Here is a 16,803-nt window from a genome sequence, read left to right on the forward strand (position 1 = left end):
CACGGACTTGAGCTTTGGCACCTGGGCGTCCCTGCGGGTTTTACACTCTGGTAACACCCGGGAAGGTTTCGTCAGGCCATGGCCTTTAACAGACCCGCGTTTACTCATGGGCTGTTTGTTAGAGACCCGTTTCCTGACCATGGGGCGGGCCCAAGCCGCAGGCGCTTGAGACCAGAACGACAGCAGGGACAACCCTGAGGCGGCAGCGCAGGGACAACGCTGAGGCGGCAGAGCAGGGACAAGCCCGAGGCGGCAGCAGGGACAACGCTGAGGCGACAGCAGGGACAACGCTGAGGCGGCAGCAGGGACACGCCCGCGGTGGCCGGCGGGGCCCGGGGCGGTCCCGTCCCTCAGGGGAGCGCGGCCGCCCCGCCCCGCCCGCACACAAGATGGCCGCCGGCGGCCCCGCCCCGCGGCGGCGGAACGGGCGGGGCGATGGCGGCCGGCGGGGGCGGCCGGGGCTGAGGGGAGCGGCGGCCGTGCTGCCGCCGGCAGGTGAGCGCGGGGTGGGTTGTGGGTGTCCGCCCTTCCCCGACAGCCCCTCTACGCATCCCTCATCCCATCCCCTTCCTCCACAGCCCCGTACCTGTCCTACATACACCATACGCACATACCCAGCCCACACATCCCCATCCCCACACATAAACACCCCACACATCCACATCCCCACACATGAACACCCCACACATAAACACCCCGCACATCCACATCCCCACACATGAACACCCCGCACATCCACATCCCCACACATAAACACCCCACACATAAACACCCCACACATCCCCATCCCCACACATAAACACCCCACACATCCCCATCCCCACACATAAACACCCCACACATCCACATCCCCACACATAAACACCCCACACGCAGAAATGCACACCCCTCCATCCCCCCAAACCCACCCGCGCACGCACAGCCATCTGCCTCTTTCCAAAGTCTTCCTCGGCTCCTTCTCCTCCCTAACTCTTTGGGAATCTCGCAGCAGGCCCTCCTGGCCTCCTCTGATGGCACAGCCAGAGTGGATTTTCCAGCAGTAAACTTAATAATGAAGCACAGCTACATTTTGTACTGTTGGAAGGAAACAGATTTTTTGGGTCGGGTGCCAGAGGCACAGCTTCACCTTTATTTTGCAGTGTGGAAAGTCTGCCATCAGCACCTCTGGCTCCTTAGAGTGGCAGTGATGCCAGTCAGGCTGCTTCTGGATCTCAGTTCATCAATTTGGGAGCAGTCTGGGCAGGAAAGGGCTGCTGTGCCTCTGTCATATGCCTGCTGGCTCTTGAGTAGGAGCTCTGGTGTCTTGGCAAGGATTTGACTTACTACAGATATGCTGTGTTATGCAGCTCTTCTTTGATGTTTTGTGAAGCTAAGGATCTTGGCTGACCAGAGGTTTGAATGTGTAGCTATCTTGTACAATCTCGTTGGGTTATCTAGAATACCTATTTCCAGATTAGAGAGGATTCCTCTAGAAAAGTGCATTGTGTTAAAATTATTTTATTTGTTGTGCGTTCTTGTTTGTGGGTTTCGGTGATCAATTTGTACAAAATTGGAAGATTTTGTTTGCAGGCCGCTTAAACATCATCTGAGATTGATTTAATTCTGCAGAAACCAAGGATGAATTTCCAGTCTGCCTTCAATCCATCTGTAGCAGGAGGTATAGGTGAGGAACCAAAATCCCAGAACAGGAAAGAAATTGTGCTCTTGTAATTTTTCTTTTGATTTCTGGTAGAAGCTGTCTCCAGTGTTTAGCTTTGGCTTAATTTTAGCTCACCTTCCTGTGTGTAAATTGCTCAAGGAGTCAGAGAAACAGGTATAATGTTAGGTTTGAATTTTGGTGAAGAAATTTGGTTTAAAGCCTTTTGAAAAGTTTACATTGTGGTTGGTTAACACCATTGTAGCCTTTAATGCATTTCCTTTTGAAGGGACAGTTGTATTGCAAACAGACTAATCCCTGAATTTTTAAAACCACAACAAGGTAGTGTGTGGTATTACTGAGTCACTGATTGTGGGTTATACAAACTTCAGTACAAATAAGTTAATTGTTTCATTTACTTTCACTCTGGTAATATGTGGAAGACCTAGAGAAGGAGCATGACCTTGTAGAACAAGGGGCTCTATAAAAGCACACCCAAGAAGACCAACCCTGAGCCTTTGTGTACTCTTTTCTAGCTAAGCTTAATTTCAGATGCCTTTACCAACATGAATAAAAATATGTGTGTCCTAAACTTTCTAAAATTGAAGTTTGTTAGTAAACATTTTGACCTTGTAGGATTTGGCAGGATAAATATTCTATGTGGGATTATTTGGGTTATACCTCCCATTAAGAAGCAATAGGGGCCTGAGCTTGGTGGCAAATGCACATTTCCATCTCTAGTCCTGGACGATGAAGACCCCTTGGATTCCAGTCCAACACGTTGCTTGCAGAAATGGCATTAACATTAAATTGAATTAACATTCATTAATTACATTACTACATTTAGTAAAGGTGATTTTATGTTTTAATTTACTTTTCAATGGAAAATTTCATGTAGAAGGGCCAGTAGATGGTGTTGCTCGTGGTTGTGTGATAACCCAGCTCTCTCCCACTCCTTTGCACGGTGAGTTTTGTTCTTGGGAAAGTAATGTAAGTAACAATAACAAATGTAGGGAAAATAATATAAATATAGGGAGAGCCACCCCCTACCCCCACCCCTGTTAGGTTAGTGAGGAAGTGGGATGGGATGCCCACAGAAGCTGTGCTGTGTCTTCGGGGCTTTTCAAAACATAAATGGGCAAAGTATAAATGAGCAAACTGTCCACACCTTGTAGCTAACCTGCCCTGAGCAGGAGGCTGGGCAGGGAGACTTGCTGAGGTCCCTTCCTGCCAGAATGGCCGAGTGATCCTAACAAAGGCTGGCCTGGGCAAGTGAGAGATCCAGTGCAGAAAGTGACATCTGGTGTCAGGAGCTGAACTGCAGTTTGGAAGGACTCTTCCAACAGCCTGACGTTTAGGGAAATCCTCCAGTAAGGGTTTAATGATATCAGTTGCAAGGTCAGTAACTTTAGTTCCCTCCCCTGAGGTACTGCAAATCTTGATTGTTGATAGAGCATGTAAGAGATTTCTCTTGGAATCATGTTTTTTTTTATGCTAAAGGCACCATGTGATCCAGATGAACTCTCCTGCTTCAAAACAAAGCAAAAATATATGTTCCTAAGTTAGAAACAATGCAATGTTTGTATTGGTTCTTTAAACATTACCCAGTGTAGAATAGGGAGGTTCTATCAGTAATATATTTAAGGGAAGGTTTTGTGCCTGTTTATAAAAGGTGGGGAGTATGAAAACTAGTATGTGCAGTTGTCCAGCTGAGAAGTGCAGGTTTTCAGTCTGAGCCTAGATGTTATTTTCCTTGGGTTTTAAACTAATATATTTATGTGAAAGTGTATTCTAGTTGCCACTTTTCTTCTGCTTTTACTTCCCTGTATCATCCCCTGTTTTCAACTTTAAACTTTTCTGTATGAACAGGTTGATTCCACTTCAGGGTAATGGCAGGAAAAGTAAAGTGGGTAACTGACATAGAAAAATCTGTTCTAATAAACAACTTTGAAAAAAGAGGATGGATTCAGGTGGCAGAAAATGAAGACTGGAATTTTTATTGGTAAGTATGCTACAACTGCCAATTTCTTTTATCAGTGTTATGGAAGCTTGCCCTGTTACCAGAGTCCTAGCTTCTGTAATAAACTGTACTTTCCTTCTCTTCATGATAATGATTTCTATCCAGGCTAATTATTCAACATTTCAATACTGAGAGTGAATGAGAATTTAGATCAAGATTGTGGTAAAAGGAGGAGAGTAAATAATCTTCTCGTTTGTTGTTTGTCTATTATAAGACCATGAAGTGCTGTCCTAGAATGCAGTAATCTATTAATGGGCAGAAACAATATTCTTTAAATAAACCAAGCAATTTATGATAATCTTTTCAAATACATCAACATGGCAGTTTGTGCTGCCAAATATACCCTTTGTGAGCCACTTATTTAAATGGACAGGAATCTAAATGGGCAGGAGTCTAGTAATCTGCTCATGCCTTTGGAATGTATTTGGGAGAGTGGGGAAACACTCATGGAAATTGATGTGTTTTGTTGTTTTGGGTTAGGTTTGTTGTTTTTTTTCCCTCCTGAAATGATAATGTAGCAGATTGCTGGCATTCAGGAAATAGTCTTAAATTTTCACATTGAGAAATAATATGGAAAATTCTTTGCATTTATGTCCCTGCTCTTATCTTCTGTGAAAAATATAGTTGATCACTGATTTAATGACTGCCACTGCAGCATTTTCATCTGTATATAACTAAACAACACAGGTATTTTTAGCAAGATCACTTAACCAGTTTTCAAGTAATATGTTTGAATTCCTTTGTAATCCAAGTAGCAGGGCAGTCAGTAAGAGGTTGAGTTCGTGGCTTTTCTGAAGAGGAAAGGTGAGTTTCAAGATTGTGAAGAAACAGATTTAGAGAGAGGATTCTGTAGTATTTGGGTGCACTTCAGTCATTTTTAGGCCCTGCCGGGGATTGACCTGACTATCAACAAGCCACAGTCCAGTAGGACCCACTTGTCATCTTTCTGCCCTGCACCAGTTTCAGTAGTGACAGAGGGACTGATTAAGCCTTCAGCAGGATTTCATTTGCCCTGTTAATAGAACTTCAGGATATGTTGGAGCATAGCTGCAGCAAAATATTAAATATAGAGAGAAACGAGAGAGAGAGAGAAAAGATGAAGAAATTGGAGGGAAAAGTTCTCTAATTTGTCATCCTGAGGTGTGTTTCTTCAGAGAAATCACTTGGTGTCTGTCTTTGGTTTTAGGATGAGCGTCCAAACAATCAGGAATGTGTTCAGTGTGGAAACCGGTTACCGCCTCTCTGATGACCAAATTGTCAATCATTTCCCAAACCACTATGAACTGACCAGAAAAGATTTGATGGTAAAGAATATCAAGAGATACAGAAAAGAACTTGAGAAAGAAGGAAGTCCTCTTGCAGAAAAGGATGAAAATGGGAAATATATTTATTTGGGTATGTTGTTCTTATTTCTTAGAGAGTCACTAATGGGAATAGAGCCAGCTTTTTTATGCATGAAGCACTGAACCTCTGGAGTGCTATGACATTAAAGTGGCTACCTTGAAGTGCTCTGTTTACTCTTTTGGGTTTGATTCATTTGGGGTTTCTCAAAAATTATTTTGGAGTGGGAAAATTGTGGGTTTAAGATACTTTGCAATTAGGTTAGTGCTGAAACCAAAGGGCTTTGCTACTTCATATGAGAGAGGGTTACAGTTTTTTTAATTCAAAAATGAAAAACTTATTATGTGAAAATCTTGAAATGGAGCAACAACTAAACCTTTTTGAAGGAAGGCTCTAGACAGAATTGAATGAACAAACACTTCAGAGGAGAAATTTGGGAACTAATAATGACTGCTAAAAAATAAAATAAAAAGCAAACCAGACAAAAAAAAAAAAAAACCCACAAGAAACTCGAACCCCAAAACTAAACCAAGAATAGATCAGGAATGAGGCAAGCGGAGTTGGTTTGGAGGTCAGAAAGCATTAAAGTGAAACAGAGTGAGATAGGTGGAGTTGAATTACATCTTGGAAAAGTGAAATGCAAACACTTCATCCATGTAAGAAGGCATGTTTTCAAGGATGGAATTGAAGATAATTTAATAGCAGAAAGTGAAAAATGTTTTTCTTTAGGTTTCAGCAATCATGGTAAAAGAGAGTGTGGGAGCAAAGAAGAAAAATAGGAGTTGAGAATAAGATATAATAAATAAGAATAATGGGAGTTACATGGAAATAAAAGGGGACTTTCGCCTGCACAGAGCATGATCAAGAATGGTGGAAGCTGATAGAGGAAATTGAGAAATTTTAATTGTTTTGTTGAAATCTTATCTAATTCTGTAATGGCACAGGAAGAAGAAAATCTATTCACATGAATTAGAATCTATTTCTATGAAGTTAGCATTGTGCAGCATTTTGCAATTGTTAAATAAAAACCAGTATGTAAACAAGACAAAAAGCAACATGAGTCTTAATGAAGGTGGATCACGCCAGACTGGAAAACTGAAAATACAAACCTTTTCTTTTTTAGTCTTTATGTGTCAATAGCCTTATGAGATAGAGTGTCTTCAATTGTGCACCTTTTTTTTCCTCCTTAATTCAGATTTTGTTCCTGTGACTTTTATGCTTCCTGCTGATTATAATCTCTTTGTTGAAGAATTCAGAAAGAATCCCTCCAGCACGTGGATTATGAAACCTTGTGGCAAAGCTCAAGGAAAAGGAATATTTCTAATCAATAAACTCTCCCAAATTAAAAAGTGGTCTCGAGACAGCAAAACATCTTCGTAAGTTCTTGAAACCAAACCCTTTATTGTACTTTGTGTAATTAGGTGAACTACATCACCCTGCTGATTGTCTGATGCATGGGGAAAGGTATGCCATTATTATTATTATTGCTTTGTCATTTTACAGTTAGGTTTGCATTTAATCTCAGTTGTTATCTGGCTTCCTCCTTCAACAGGTTATAATACAACTTGTGTTGGTATGAGGACGTACACACAACTGTTCAATTAATATTCTTTATAAAATTGCTTTCAGAGTTGTTGGGGGAAAACTTGCACAGAAGGAAATTTTTCTGCTTCACAGTATTAAATACCAGGAAGCAAGAGAAAAATCTTCCCCTCAGCAATTTTGATAATGGTTTAATATATATTAAATCACTTTTTAAATTTATACAAAGGAAGAATGCATTTCTATGAAATAAATGTATTTTCCTTTTGGAACAAAAATAATACACGTCATGTTGATGATCTCCTTCCAAATGGGTGAAATAGGTTAGCAACTTTATATTTTTCTCTGACTAGGAGTTTTGATCACACAACTAATGTTTTTTCCTGTGATCAAGTGACTGGCTGAATATCATTTGAGTATTTTCCTCCTGATTGATTGGAATGTGCAGAATGTCACAATCTGAAAGTTATATTAACTTTTCACAGTGGTTTGCAATTGCACACCAAGCAGAAATGCAAATATTCCAGTAGTACAAGACCTTGAATAATGAAGGTAATGCACTACATTCTTTTTGCTTGTCTGGACCTTGCCAAGCTCTAAATTCTCTTCAAGTGAAAAAGGTTGGCTTGTAGAGCTACATTGTGAATGGTTTGGTCAGCTACTGTGTGAGTTTAAATGGGTAATTGATCTTGGTCATCTCTACAGTATTTTTTTTTTTTGGTATATAAGACCTGATGCCAAGTGTGTATTGTTAACCACCACAATGTTGTAGGTTGTCTTGGCAAAAGATGCAAGATTTCAGTCAACTCAAAATTTACTTCTAAAGAAGTAAAAGACTTCAGGGATTGTATTGTTGCAAATACCATATTGTGAGACATGGTTTATGTTTTTCAGGTTTGTGTCTCAGTCTTCCAAAGAAGCCTATGTGATTTCACTGTACATCAACAATCCCTTACTAATTGGTGGGAAGAAATTTGATCTTCGTCTCTATGTTTTGGTGTCTACCTATCGTCCACTGAGATGTTACATGTAAGGTTGCTTGTCTTTGTATTTTGTTTAGAGATAATGTCCAGTGTAGTTAAAATAATGTTGTGCATGTTGCACAAGGAGGTTTAACCAGTAAATGGTATGCTAGGATGCTCACTTCCTTGCTTCTCACAGGGATTTAACACATTTTAATGACTTTTTGCATTTAAGGTATAAGCTTGGGTTTTGCCGGTTTTGCACAGTGAAATACACACCAAGTACAAGTGAACTGGATAACATGTTTGTACATCTTACAAACGTTGCCATTCAGAAACACGGGGTAAGTGTGCTGATGTCTTAGATGCTCTTTTGTAGCAAGACTGATTTTCTGTAATTGTACCAGAAACTTGGAATCCAAAGGTTTTGTCATACTCTTCATCCTCTTGCAATCAAAATACTTCACCTTACACGTACAAATAAATATATTTTAGAATGTAGACATTTTAGAAAACCAAAAATCAGAAGTCAAGATAATGAGTTGCAGCTCTGTAATTGAGTGTGATATTTTCAGTATTGACTCACAGTGGTTGAGAGCAGGGGTCTCCTTTCATTTAAAAGCCAATATGCTCACTTATGAATTGAACAATGAAATTCATGAGCTTGGATCATGTGGATATGTACTTTATAATAGTGGTTTAATATCCCCTTCCTCATTTCCCCTTCCTTCTCTCTCTCTCTGGCAGTTAATTCAATGTTTTCTTTCCAGCACTTATTCATCACAGGACTTTCCAGGTTCCTCCAGTGTTCCCCCAACCTCCTGCCCCTGCCTTCCTTCTGTGGGAAGCAAAGGGAATGTGCAGTTGCAAACTTGAGATAAATAAGTGCTGCCTGGCCATCTGGTGGCTTCCTCTTGCATGGACAGAGCTGGAGCTCTGCCTGCAGAGCAGTTCTGTACTGTAATTTGCCATTGATGCTCATGTGGAAACATGAGAGCTTTGATAGCCCTTCCTTATGTCAGAGTAGGCTGAAATTCAGCAGTGGGGAGGGAAGGTTAGTGGGGCAGGGGTGACATGGATGGGGATAAAGTGTCACTTCCCAAGCCTTGTTCCTTCAGGGAATGACTTGATGATAATTGTCCTGTTGGTGTTTTTAGCGGATGTCTGTGATTTACAAACCATACCTCTGGTACAGTCATTAAAACTCTATTGTTGCACTTCCTAATGCCAGAAGCTTTATTTTAATGGTATGGAAAATAACACATAAGGACAAACACACACATATATGCTCGTGATTATATTAATGTAGGTATACACATGCTCTAATACACATGATATATGCAGTATATCTTAGGTTGAAACCTTGCTTAATGTCCTTCTTCTGCTACTGTTCCATAAGATGTGCAGTATAACAAAACTGGTTTTGTCTGGATATTGCTGTAACAACAATGTAAATGATTATGTTGATAGTTCTAAACCAGGATAAGTGGTCAAATATGCCATTTTTCAGTACTGCAGACATTTTATTGCTCAGGTGCTGATTTGTGAAGTGCTCCAAACATGTTTGGTTAAATGGGACACACTGAGAATTACTTAGGGTGAAACCAGATCCTATACAACTTTTAGAAAAGATCCTGGTGCTGTTGCCAGTGAAGATGTGAGGCACATGGTACATTACCTGCCTTGTTATTATGCACCCTTCCATCTTTACCAGTTAAAGAATGGCCTTCAAGATTTTTCCAAAGATAAGAGAAGTGACCCTGGCGGTGATGTCACTTAGAATAAAGGACAACAGAAATGGGTATAGAAGTAGCAACCTAAGAATGTGGAATTGTTGCTAGAATATTTGAAAAGCTTTTTATAAATTGTAAACCACTGGTATGTGTTCAGTTTTTCAGAAAGGCAGAAGGGAAGTTTAATGTGCTATGCTACCCATCCCATTTGTTGTGTTTTAAATGAGCCTGGAACTTTAGAGGCATTTAGACTGTACAGCTTTAGTCTTCTAAAACTGTACCTATTTTGAGCTGTCAGTAGTTTATAAAAATTATGATTAGGTGCTGGAAAATGCATGTGTAATACAAATAAAACAACAATACTTCTTATACATAATTATTTTAACTTTGTTTTAATGTCTTTAATGAAGCAACTGTGACTGTGTAAAGCTCTACCCAGTTGCAATCTGTTTTGATTTCAGTACTTGTTCTGAAGGGCAAGGAGGGCTGACACTTTGATTTCTGTTCCCTTGCTGGAATCTGGTCTCAAGACATTTTTCCCATGGAGCAAATCCTGAGAACCATGTTTCAGGTCTTTATTTGTACAGTCGGTTCTCCTAATTTACTAATGGGGGAGCTGTAGGAGAAAGCCTAATAATAAGATAGATGCTTCTCTGACCTTGTCCTAGACTATGACAGAATTTGTTCTTCCGAGAACCTTTTTCTGCTCTATGCATTCTGTGTTTTGTAATTTAGCAGGCATACAATCATTAATTGTCAGAAATGCTCTGAGGAGAACACTTTATAAAGGGACAAAGCATTTGTCCTGAGAGTTCCTTGAGGGCTGAACGTGTGCCTTTCCATATTGCAGAGCTTTGATAGCCTCTGGAAAGACAACATAAGGTAACCTCTTGTTTCCCCCTGTTCAGTTTCAGTAACACTTAGTGGGGTTTTGTATTTAATTACTTGAAAATTTTAACTTTTAAAAACAATTCAGGTGACATTTCACGATGTTCTTGAATGTAACTCTTATCAGTAGCACCATTAATAAGATAACAGGGAACAGACAAGTTGTACTTTAAATAAACAAACACAGACAAACATTTTCAAGTGCTGTATTTTACAACAGCTACCTTCAGCGTGTTGCTCATTAATTGTTTATTCCTTATCCCCAGAGGAGCAAAACATTCAGTTCTTTCCTTTCACATTTTAAAACTTCTATTTCCAAATCATAACTCACACTTTATTATAAAACTATGTCTAAGTATCCAGGTTTTTTTCTCCTAACAAAGATTTTTACTTGATTTACGATGTGTGTTACAAGCCTATTAGAGCTATAATAGAAGCAATTGTTTATGTAGAGGGCAGTTCAAAGTTGAGGTGTTCATAAAGCTGCAAGAGCAATTAGCCAGGTTTGTTTTTAGAGCAGTACTTGTAAATATAAGGGAACTTTTTGTGGAGATGAGAAAAACCTGCTGAACAGCTTCAGATTCTTAGACTGAGTGAACTCCTTAACTCTTCAGGATGATTACAACCATATCCATGGAGGCAAGTGGACAGTGAGCAACTTACGCCTGTACCTGGAGAGCACCCGCGGAAAGGAAGTCACCAATAAATTATTTGATGAAATCCACTGGATCATTGTGCAGTCCCTGAAGGCTGTTGCGGTGAGTGCTGCCAGTTGCTGGCTTCCCATAACCATGGAAGTGAGCTGGCCATTCAGACTCCTACATCTCTTTTCTGCTCTTGGAGTGATGGTGTTGATGCTGATTTCTGCAGTTCTCTTATCTCTTGATTTCTTGGTATCGCATGAGATGAGGGAACTGAATCGTGGGTGAGTGAGTGGGTTGAGCTGTCTGTGGATATTTGAAGGAGTGAATAAATCGCTTTCCTTGAGGGATTTGTGAACTATTTTATATGACTTGATACTGCCCTTGTGAATAGTATTAAGTTCTGCCAAAATGTGTGACGTCATTCCAGCAATAACAAATGTATCAAATTAAAAAAAAGATCTCTGGAGAACAATTTATCAAAGGAAGCCTAAGGATATTAGTTCATCAGAGTTACATAACATACTTTCACCACATTTATACACAAGTCACAGAGTTATCATTAATTTGTTTAAAGAAAAAAAAAAACCAGCAGCCAGTTCTCTGCTTGAGTGACTTTCTAGTGTTGACGTAATATTCTGTGATGACATTACAGGGCAGGTATCGCTCTGGGAGTCAGCTGGGGTAACTGAGGAGCTCAGTGTTGCCAAGGACTCTCCTGGTCCCAAGTACATTATCTTGTCCTCTCTTTTGGGTTGGTACTGGCACCATTTAGAGCTGAATCAGCTCACTTGTGCACTGACAATTACCACCTTGCTTTATTGATGGCTTGGTGTTCTGCCAGAGGAATAAGCTGAGTCACTGACAGGGCAGAGGAACACCAGAATCAGCAGGAGAAACAGGGACAAGGTCGTGCAGCTAGGATCAGTGGGAGCTAGGGAAGCATGGCTTAATCTGGCCTCTGCTGTGCAATCATAGTTGAAGGTACTTGGAAGAAGAAAAGGGATATAATCAAATGTTAGCAGAACCTTAGAAGAGGAGAAATGGTGAAAATGATGGAGCATGAAATCTCTTGTTCCTCTGTCCTTCTGACAATGGCAGATGTAATTAGATTCTTGTTCCTCCTCCTCCCTTTCAGTCACTGAAGAAATGAAAAGCTGCATTATTAGTTATGGGGAAAACATCTCAGAAACCTTCAGAAAGTTTTCTCTAAAAGATCTAATGAGCTTCACATAGAAGAAGGTATTATACCATGTTTACTGCAAATGTTTAGCAGGTGCTGGAAAGCTCATGATTCTCTAGAGGATGTACATCTAAGCACTAAGCACAACTTGATTCTTGGCCTCTCTTGACTTTGGGGTTATAGTTACCTTGAGTAATTAAAATTTTAAAATGTGTTTTGTAATTGTTTGACCTAACATTTCTGCATAGTTATAGCAGCAGAATAAAAGAAATATCTTTTAATTGCTTTTCTAAAGTTTAAAGAATTCACAATTATATTAAGCTGTAAATTTTCAATATTTCTGTTTTCTCCTGATGCATGTGGGCTTTAAATATAGTTATTACCTTTGCAAAGTATAAAAACCACTTATTTTCACTATGGAAATGTAATGGGAAATTAACATAACTTAATACTTGGCATCAATGCAATCATTAGTATTGAAATATTTACATACAGTCTCTGAAAAAGAGGCAATGCTGAACCTACTAGTTAGCAAGCTTATATTTGAGTTACAATACTGAAAAGTGTTGCAGAAAATCCATAATGTCATCATGTGATTTCTAGCAAAGAAAGTGTGTAATTGGGTTACTTACTGAAGAGTAGATTTTAATACATATTACTGTCTTTTCTTTTTCCCCAGCCTGTAATGAATAATGATAAACACTGCTTTGAGTGCTATGGGTATGACATTATCATTGATGACAAGCTTAAACCCTGGCTAATTGAGGTAAAGTTTTATAAAATACAGGAAAAAACTTCCTTCGCATTTCACAGAATAAAACTAAGTAGATTTCAATGTGGTCTGTCCTCTTTTTAAACAATATTTTTTGGTTATTGGGTAAGTGGATTAAGAAAAATACTGGATTGTGAGATAGGTCATGTGATGACCAAGCTAGCGTATGCTTTTATTTCCTTTTTTTTTGTGTTTCTATTTGTCTGTGGCTTTCTGTTTTGGTTTTTAAATCCAGTGCATCCATACAACTGCACTGCAGAGGCAGTCTGAATGTTAGCAGCCCTTTTAAATAATGGATCAGTACCTGGAAAATGAGCATTGACTTGATGGAGCATAACATCAAATTTAGTTTTTAAATGCTGTCATGGCCTTAATGTTACAGATTGAGAGGAAGCAAAAGAGATATACAAAGTATAAGTAGGATATTTGGAAAGCTCTTCCATTTTTTACATAGATTTCTCTTTTGTATATTAACTTTAGCTTTGTACGTTCAATATAAATTTTATCCATCCCTCTTCCTTCTCAATCTAATTTAAAGTGAACTCCAGAAAAAAAATTGTTTATCATTTTGATACCACTTCTCCAAAATAAATGTGGAACTAAATGAATCCAAGGTTTAATTAAAACAATATACAATGTAGTGTTTTGAATAGAGAGCACTTCCCAGCTCACAATATTACGGGGGACAACTCGGGTAAGAACTTAGAGAAAAGTTGTTTACCCAGAAGAGAGACATAGATTTCTGTGTGTAACAGCAGTTCATGTAAACTGGGCAAATTTTAAGCACTCAAATGTATGGGGTTTGTAACCATGTAAACAGAAAATGAAATAAAAATTCTATCTTGTCTGATTCACCCCGGTGAATCTCATCTCAACAGAAGTCTTCAGGCTGACACTGCAGACACTTAACAGAGTGGTACTTTCCTGTCTAAGTAAAAAGAAGAATGCCCAGTGGGGAATTCCTTGCAGTGCCTGAGGAACTGAAAGATGTGCTCTGAGCCACCAAGGCTCAATTTCCTGTAAGGAACACACAGACTTGGCACAGCTGTTTGGACAACACTCCAAAAAGTGATACTGACTGGTTTTATTTTCCTTTTATAGGTTAATGCTTCCCCTTCTCTTACTTCCAGCACCGCTAATGATCGCATCTTGAAGTACAATCTTATTAACGACACGCTTAACATTGCTGTGCCCAACGGGGAAATTCCTGACTGCAAATGGAATAAATCTCCACCAAAAGAGGTTCTGGGAAATTATGAAGTCTTGTAAGTTTTATCAGTGTTTCATAGAAAGGCCAGTGTTTTTCTTTCACCTCGCTTTTTTTGATGTGTAATGTAGACCAAAATGATAAGGTAAACGTCATTCTGGTATGAAAAATGGGTACAAAGTGCCACTTCATTTCTTTGGAGCTGCATTGGAGGTGGGAGTGCATTAAAGCAGAGTTCCCTTGCCTCATGTTCAGAGAGAATGTCTTCTGATGAGCTCCCACTTGCACCTTCTGAGCTTCCAGCAGCTAGAACAGAGGGTCCAAAGCAAAGAGAATATTGGTATTCTACATGTGCAGAACTTTAATTGTATGGAAGCTAATATATACATGGTACTTAAACAGTTAAAATAATTGGTTCTGGTTTAAAAGTTATTTGATGCAAATTTTCTCTCAATTCATAGAAATAATGCCTCTTGAGTCCTGTGAATAATGAATGTAATAATAGAATTGTCAAATATTTTTTAAATTCCTCAATCTATATTATAAGGAGAGAAATGAAGGAAACTGAGATTTTTATATTGGAATGTCTGCAAGATTTATCTAGGATTGCTTGGTTTTATGCAGAAAGACACTGATTTGAATACCATATTGCTGACACAGCTTCTCATTTTTTTTGAGAAAATGTTAGGATAGGTTCTCTAGCACTAGTAATCCAATTGCTAAATATGTCAGGAATATACTTTATGTACATAGCTGAGCCACCAGTTCATACTCATCTTAAATACTTTTTCTCTATATTAATTAAAAGCAGTTAAATATAAATAAAATCAGATCTGAATTAATATTTAAGATTTTAAGATTTAATGAATGTTACACACATGGTTGCTATGAATACCTATAAAACAGTATAACTAAGTATATATTATGATTTTCCTACAAAATGTTTTAGTATTATCTTTTGTTCATTACAATTACCTATCTATAACCAAATTCTGCTTGGAATTTGCATAGCAGCTGAAATGTCAGTTTATGCTGAAGTTATCTGAGGCTACAATGGATTTGGATATTTACAGAACCACTCATCACTGTGGTTGAGTGTTACCAAATACATGTCCCCAGATGCTTTTTTTTTTTTATCACATGGCTGTTTAGTTCACCTCATTCTTTCCCTTCTCTCTCTGTGATGCAACAGGGGAGTTTTAACACAGCAGCTAACAATCCTCCCTTTGAAGCAGCAGCTCAGGAGTTCCTTAAACTGGCAGCAGGCTGATGTTCTGCTTAAGCACAGACCTGCAGAAGTACATGGGGAACTTCACAAGCACGAAATTTCACAAACTCAGGAGTTTAACTAAAGCTGCCAGATGACTTGTTTCTTTCAAACAGGGGCTGAAGATGTCTCAGGATGATCTGTATTGTAAAATCATAGATTCAGACTCATAGCTGCATGTCATGCTCTGCCTGCATGAAGCTGTGTGCAGAGCAGCTTGCACCAAGCTGCAGTTCTAGACAGTAAGCAGAATAGAATGTAGAAGTGGAATGTACAGGGCCCAGTGCTGTTTGTGTGGCAGCACAAGGCACTGAAGGGTTTTGTTACCTGCAGATACGATGAAGAGATGGCGCAGAGCGACGGGACTGAGCGCGACCTGCGGGCTCGTCCTGGGCAGCCCACGGGGGTCAAAGGAAGCCGTGCAAGAGAGTCAGGAAAGCCTGTCCTGACCACTTGGAAGTGATGACTGAAAAAACAGCTGGACTCTTGGTAGGAAGACATCAAGAATAACTTGAAGTTTTGGAACAGATCCCTGTGTTTTGCTGCATTGCATGTAGGAAATACTAATGAAGACAAAACAGCCTTTGAAAAGTGAAACAAGCACTCAAAACCCAGGAGCTGTACTAGACATAGACTGGCCTGATAATTATTACAACAAAAGATACAGAGTGTGTATGTATATACGGTTATGTTTATATGATTTGTATAAACAAATTCTCAGTAATGATCAAGAACTTTATTTATAAGGGTGGCAACTCAAATGCATATTCTGAAAGAAACTCCTTGCTGTTCTGGATAGTATTTATTTCCTCCAGTAGCCTATCCCTTCCTGCCTATAATAAATGAACTGTGGATTCTATAAAAGGATGATGGTGTTAAACATTAACATTTTCTCAGTGGTGGTTGAGAGTCTTGTAGTAAAAGAAGAGCAACTAGAAAAACTTAGCAGTACACATATTTGAGGCTGTTGCAAGTTAGTGCAGCTATTGATTTATAACCAGTATGAATAAATTGAAAAGCAAGTCTTTATATGCTGAGGGTTGGGGGTTTTTATTTCCTTTGTATGTGCTGAGCTGCTAACTCTTTAAAGGTGGGAAGTTTTATGGACTGAGAGAGGGTTTCAATGGTATATTGATGGACTGTTTTACTAGCCATTAATTTTTATTTTCAGATAGTGGATGTCTGTGAAAAACAGACAGAACAATCAGACACTGTGATAAATCTCATTGCTTGAAGCTGATGATAAATCTTTATTTGCACCAGAATCTCTCAGTGTGTTTATGCATGTATATAAGTCAAATATCTGTATATTTTTGTATATTTTATTTAACAAAAATATTGTTGCACATGGCAAGCTATTTCTGGTATCTATGATAAGAACAGTTGTAATGATTAGCTACCAAAACTAAGATGCAAAACTTAGCTACCAAAGCTAAGGAGCAAAAGTTAAAAATGGGTATTTCAGTCTTCTAACAGCAAAGCATATAAATAAACTAGTGGGGTCTGTGATTGGCTGTTGCTTCCTCTTGACTTTCAACCAGTTATTGGGTGGTTATTTATAAATGGTAACATGCATTGGTTGGTTTTATTCTCCTTCTCCCTCCCTCCTTC

General features: G+C 39.1%; 1 protein-coding gene across 2 annotated transcripts; it reads left to right on the top strand.

Moving 5' to 3' along the window:
* Window positions 1–425: 425 nt before the first annotated feature.
* Window positions 426–16,701, top strand: TTLL1 (TTL family tubulin polyglutamylase complex subunit L1). 2 transcript variants are annotated; one of them, XM_021535493.4, is made up of 10 exons: window positions 426–495; window positions 3,506–3,638; window positions 4,843–5,051; window positions 6,193–6,373; window positions 7,434–7,568; window positions 7,737–7,845; window positions 10,737–10,880; window positions 12,626–12,712; window positions 13,820–13,983; window positions 15,526–16,701. In XM_021535493.4, the coding sequence occupies exons 2-10, from the start codon at window positions 3,526–3,528 to the stop codon at window positions 15,653–15,655; spliced, it is 1,272 nt and encodes a 423-aa protein (XP_021391168.1). In that variant the 5' UTR covers window positions 426–495; window positions 3,506–3,525; the 3' UTR covers window positions 15,656–16,701. The 2 variants fall into 2 exon arrangements, with proteins under 2 accessions (XP_021391168.1, XP_085426288.1); XM_085570162.1 differs by lacking the exon at window positions 426–495 and adding an exon at window positions 1,575–1,663.
* The last annotated feature ends 102 nt before the right edge of the window (window positions 16,702–16,803 follow it).

Source organism: Lonchura striata, chromosome 1A (genome assembly GCF_050655825.1).
Source record: "Lonchura striata isolate lonStrDom1 chromosome 1A, ASM5065582v1, whole genome shotgun sequence".
Classification (NCBI taxonomy): Eukaryota; Metazoa; Chordata; class Aves; order Passeriformes; family Estrildidae; genus Lonchura; species Lonchura striata.

What these genes read in the sequence shown, in the direction of transcription:
- TTLL1 (XM_021535493.4), top strand. Translation starts at nt 3,526, where the DNA reads ATGGCAGGAAAAGTAAAGTGGGTAACTGACATAGAAAAATCTGTTCTA. An exon ending in AGTCCCTGAAGGCTGTTGCG is followed by an intron (nt 10,881 to 12,625) that starts GTGAGTGCTGCC and finishes CTTTTTCCCCAG; the next exon opens with CCTGTAATGAATAATGATAA. An exon ending in CTGGGAAATTATGAAGTCTT is followed by an intron (nt 13,984 to 15,525) that starts GTAAGTTTTATC and finishes TGTTACCTGCAG; the next exon opens with ATACGATGAAGAGATGGCGC.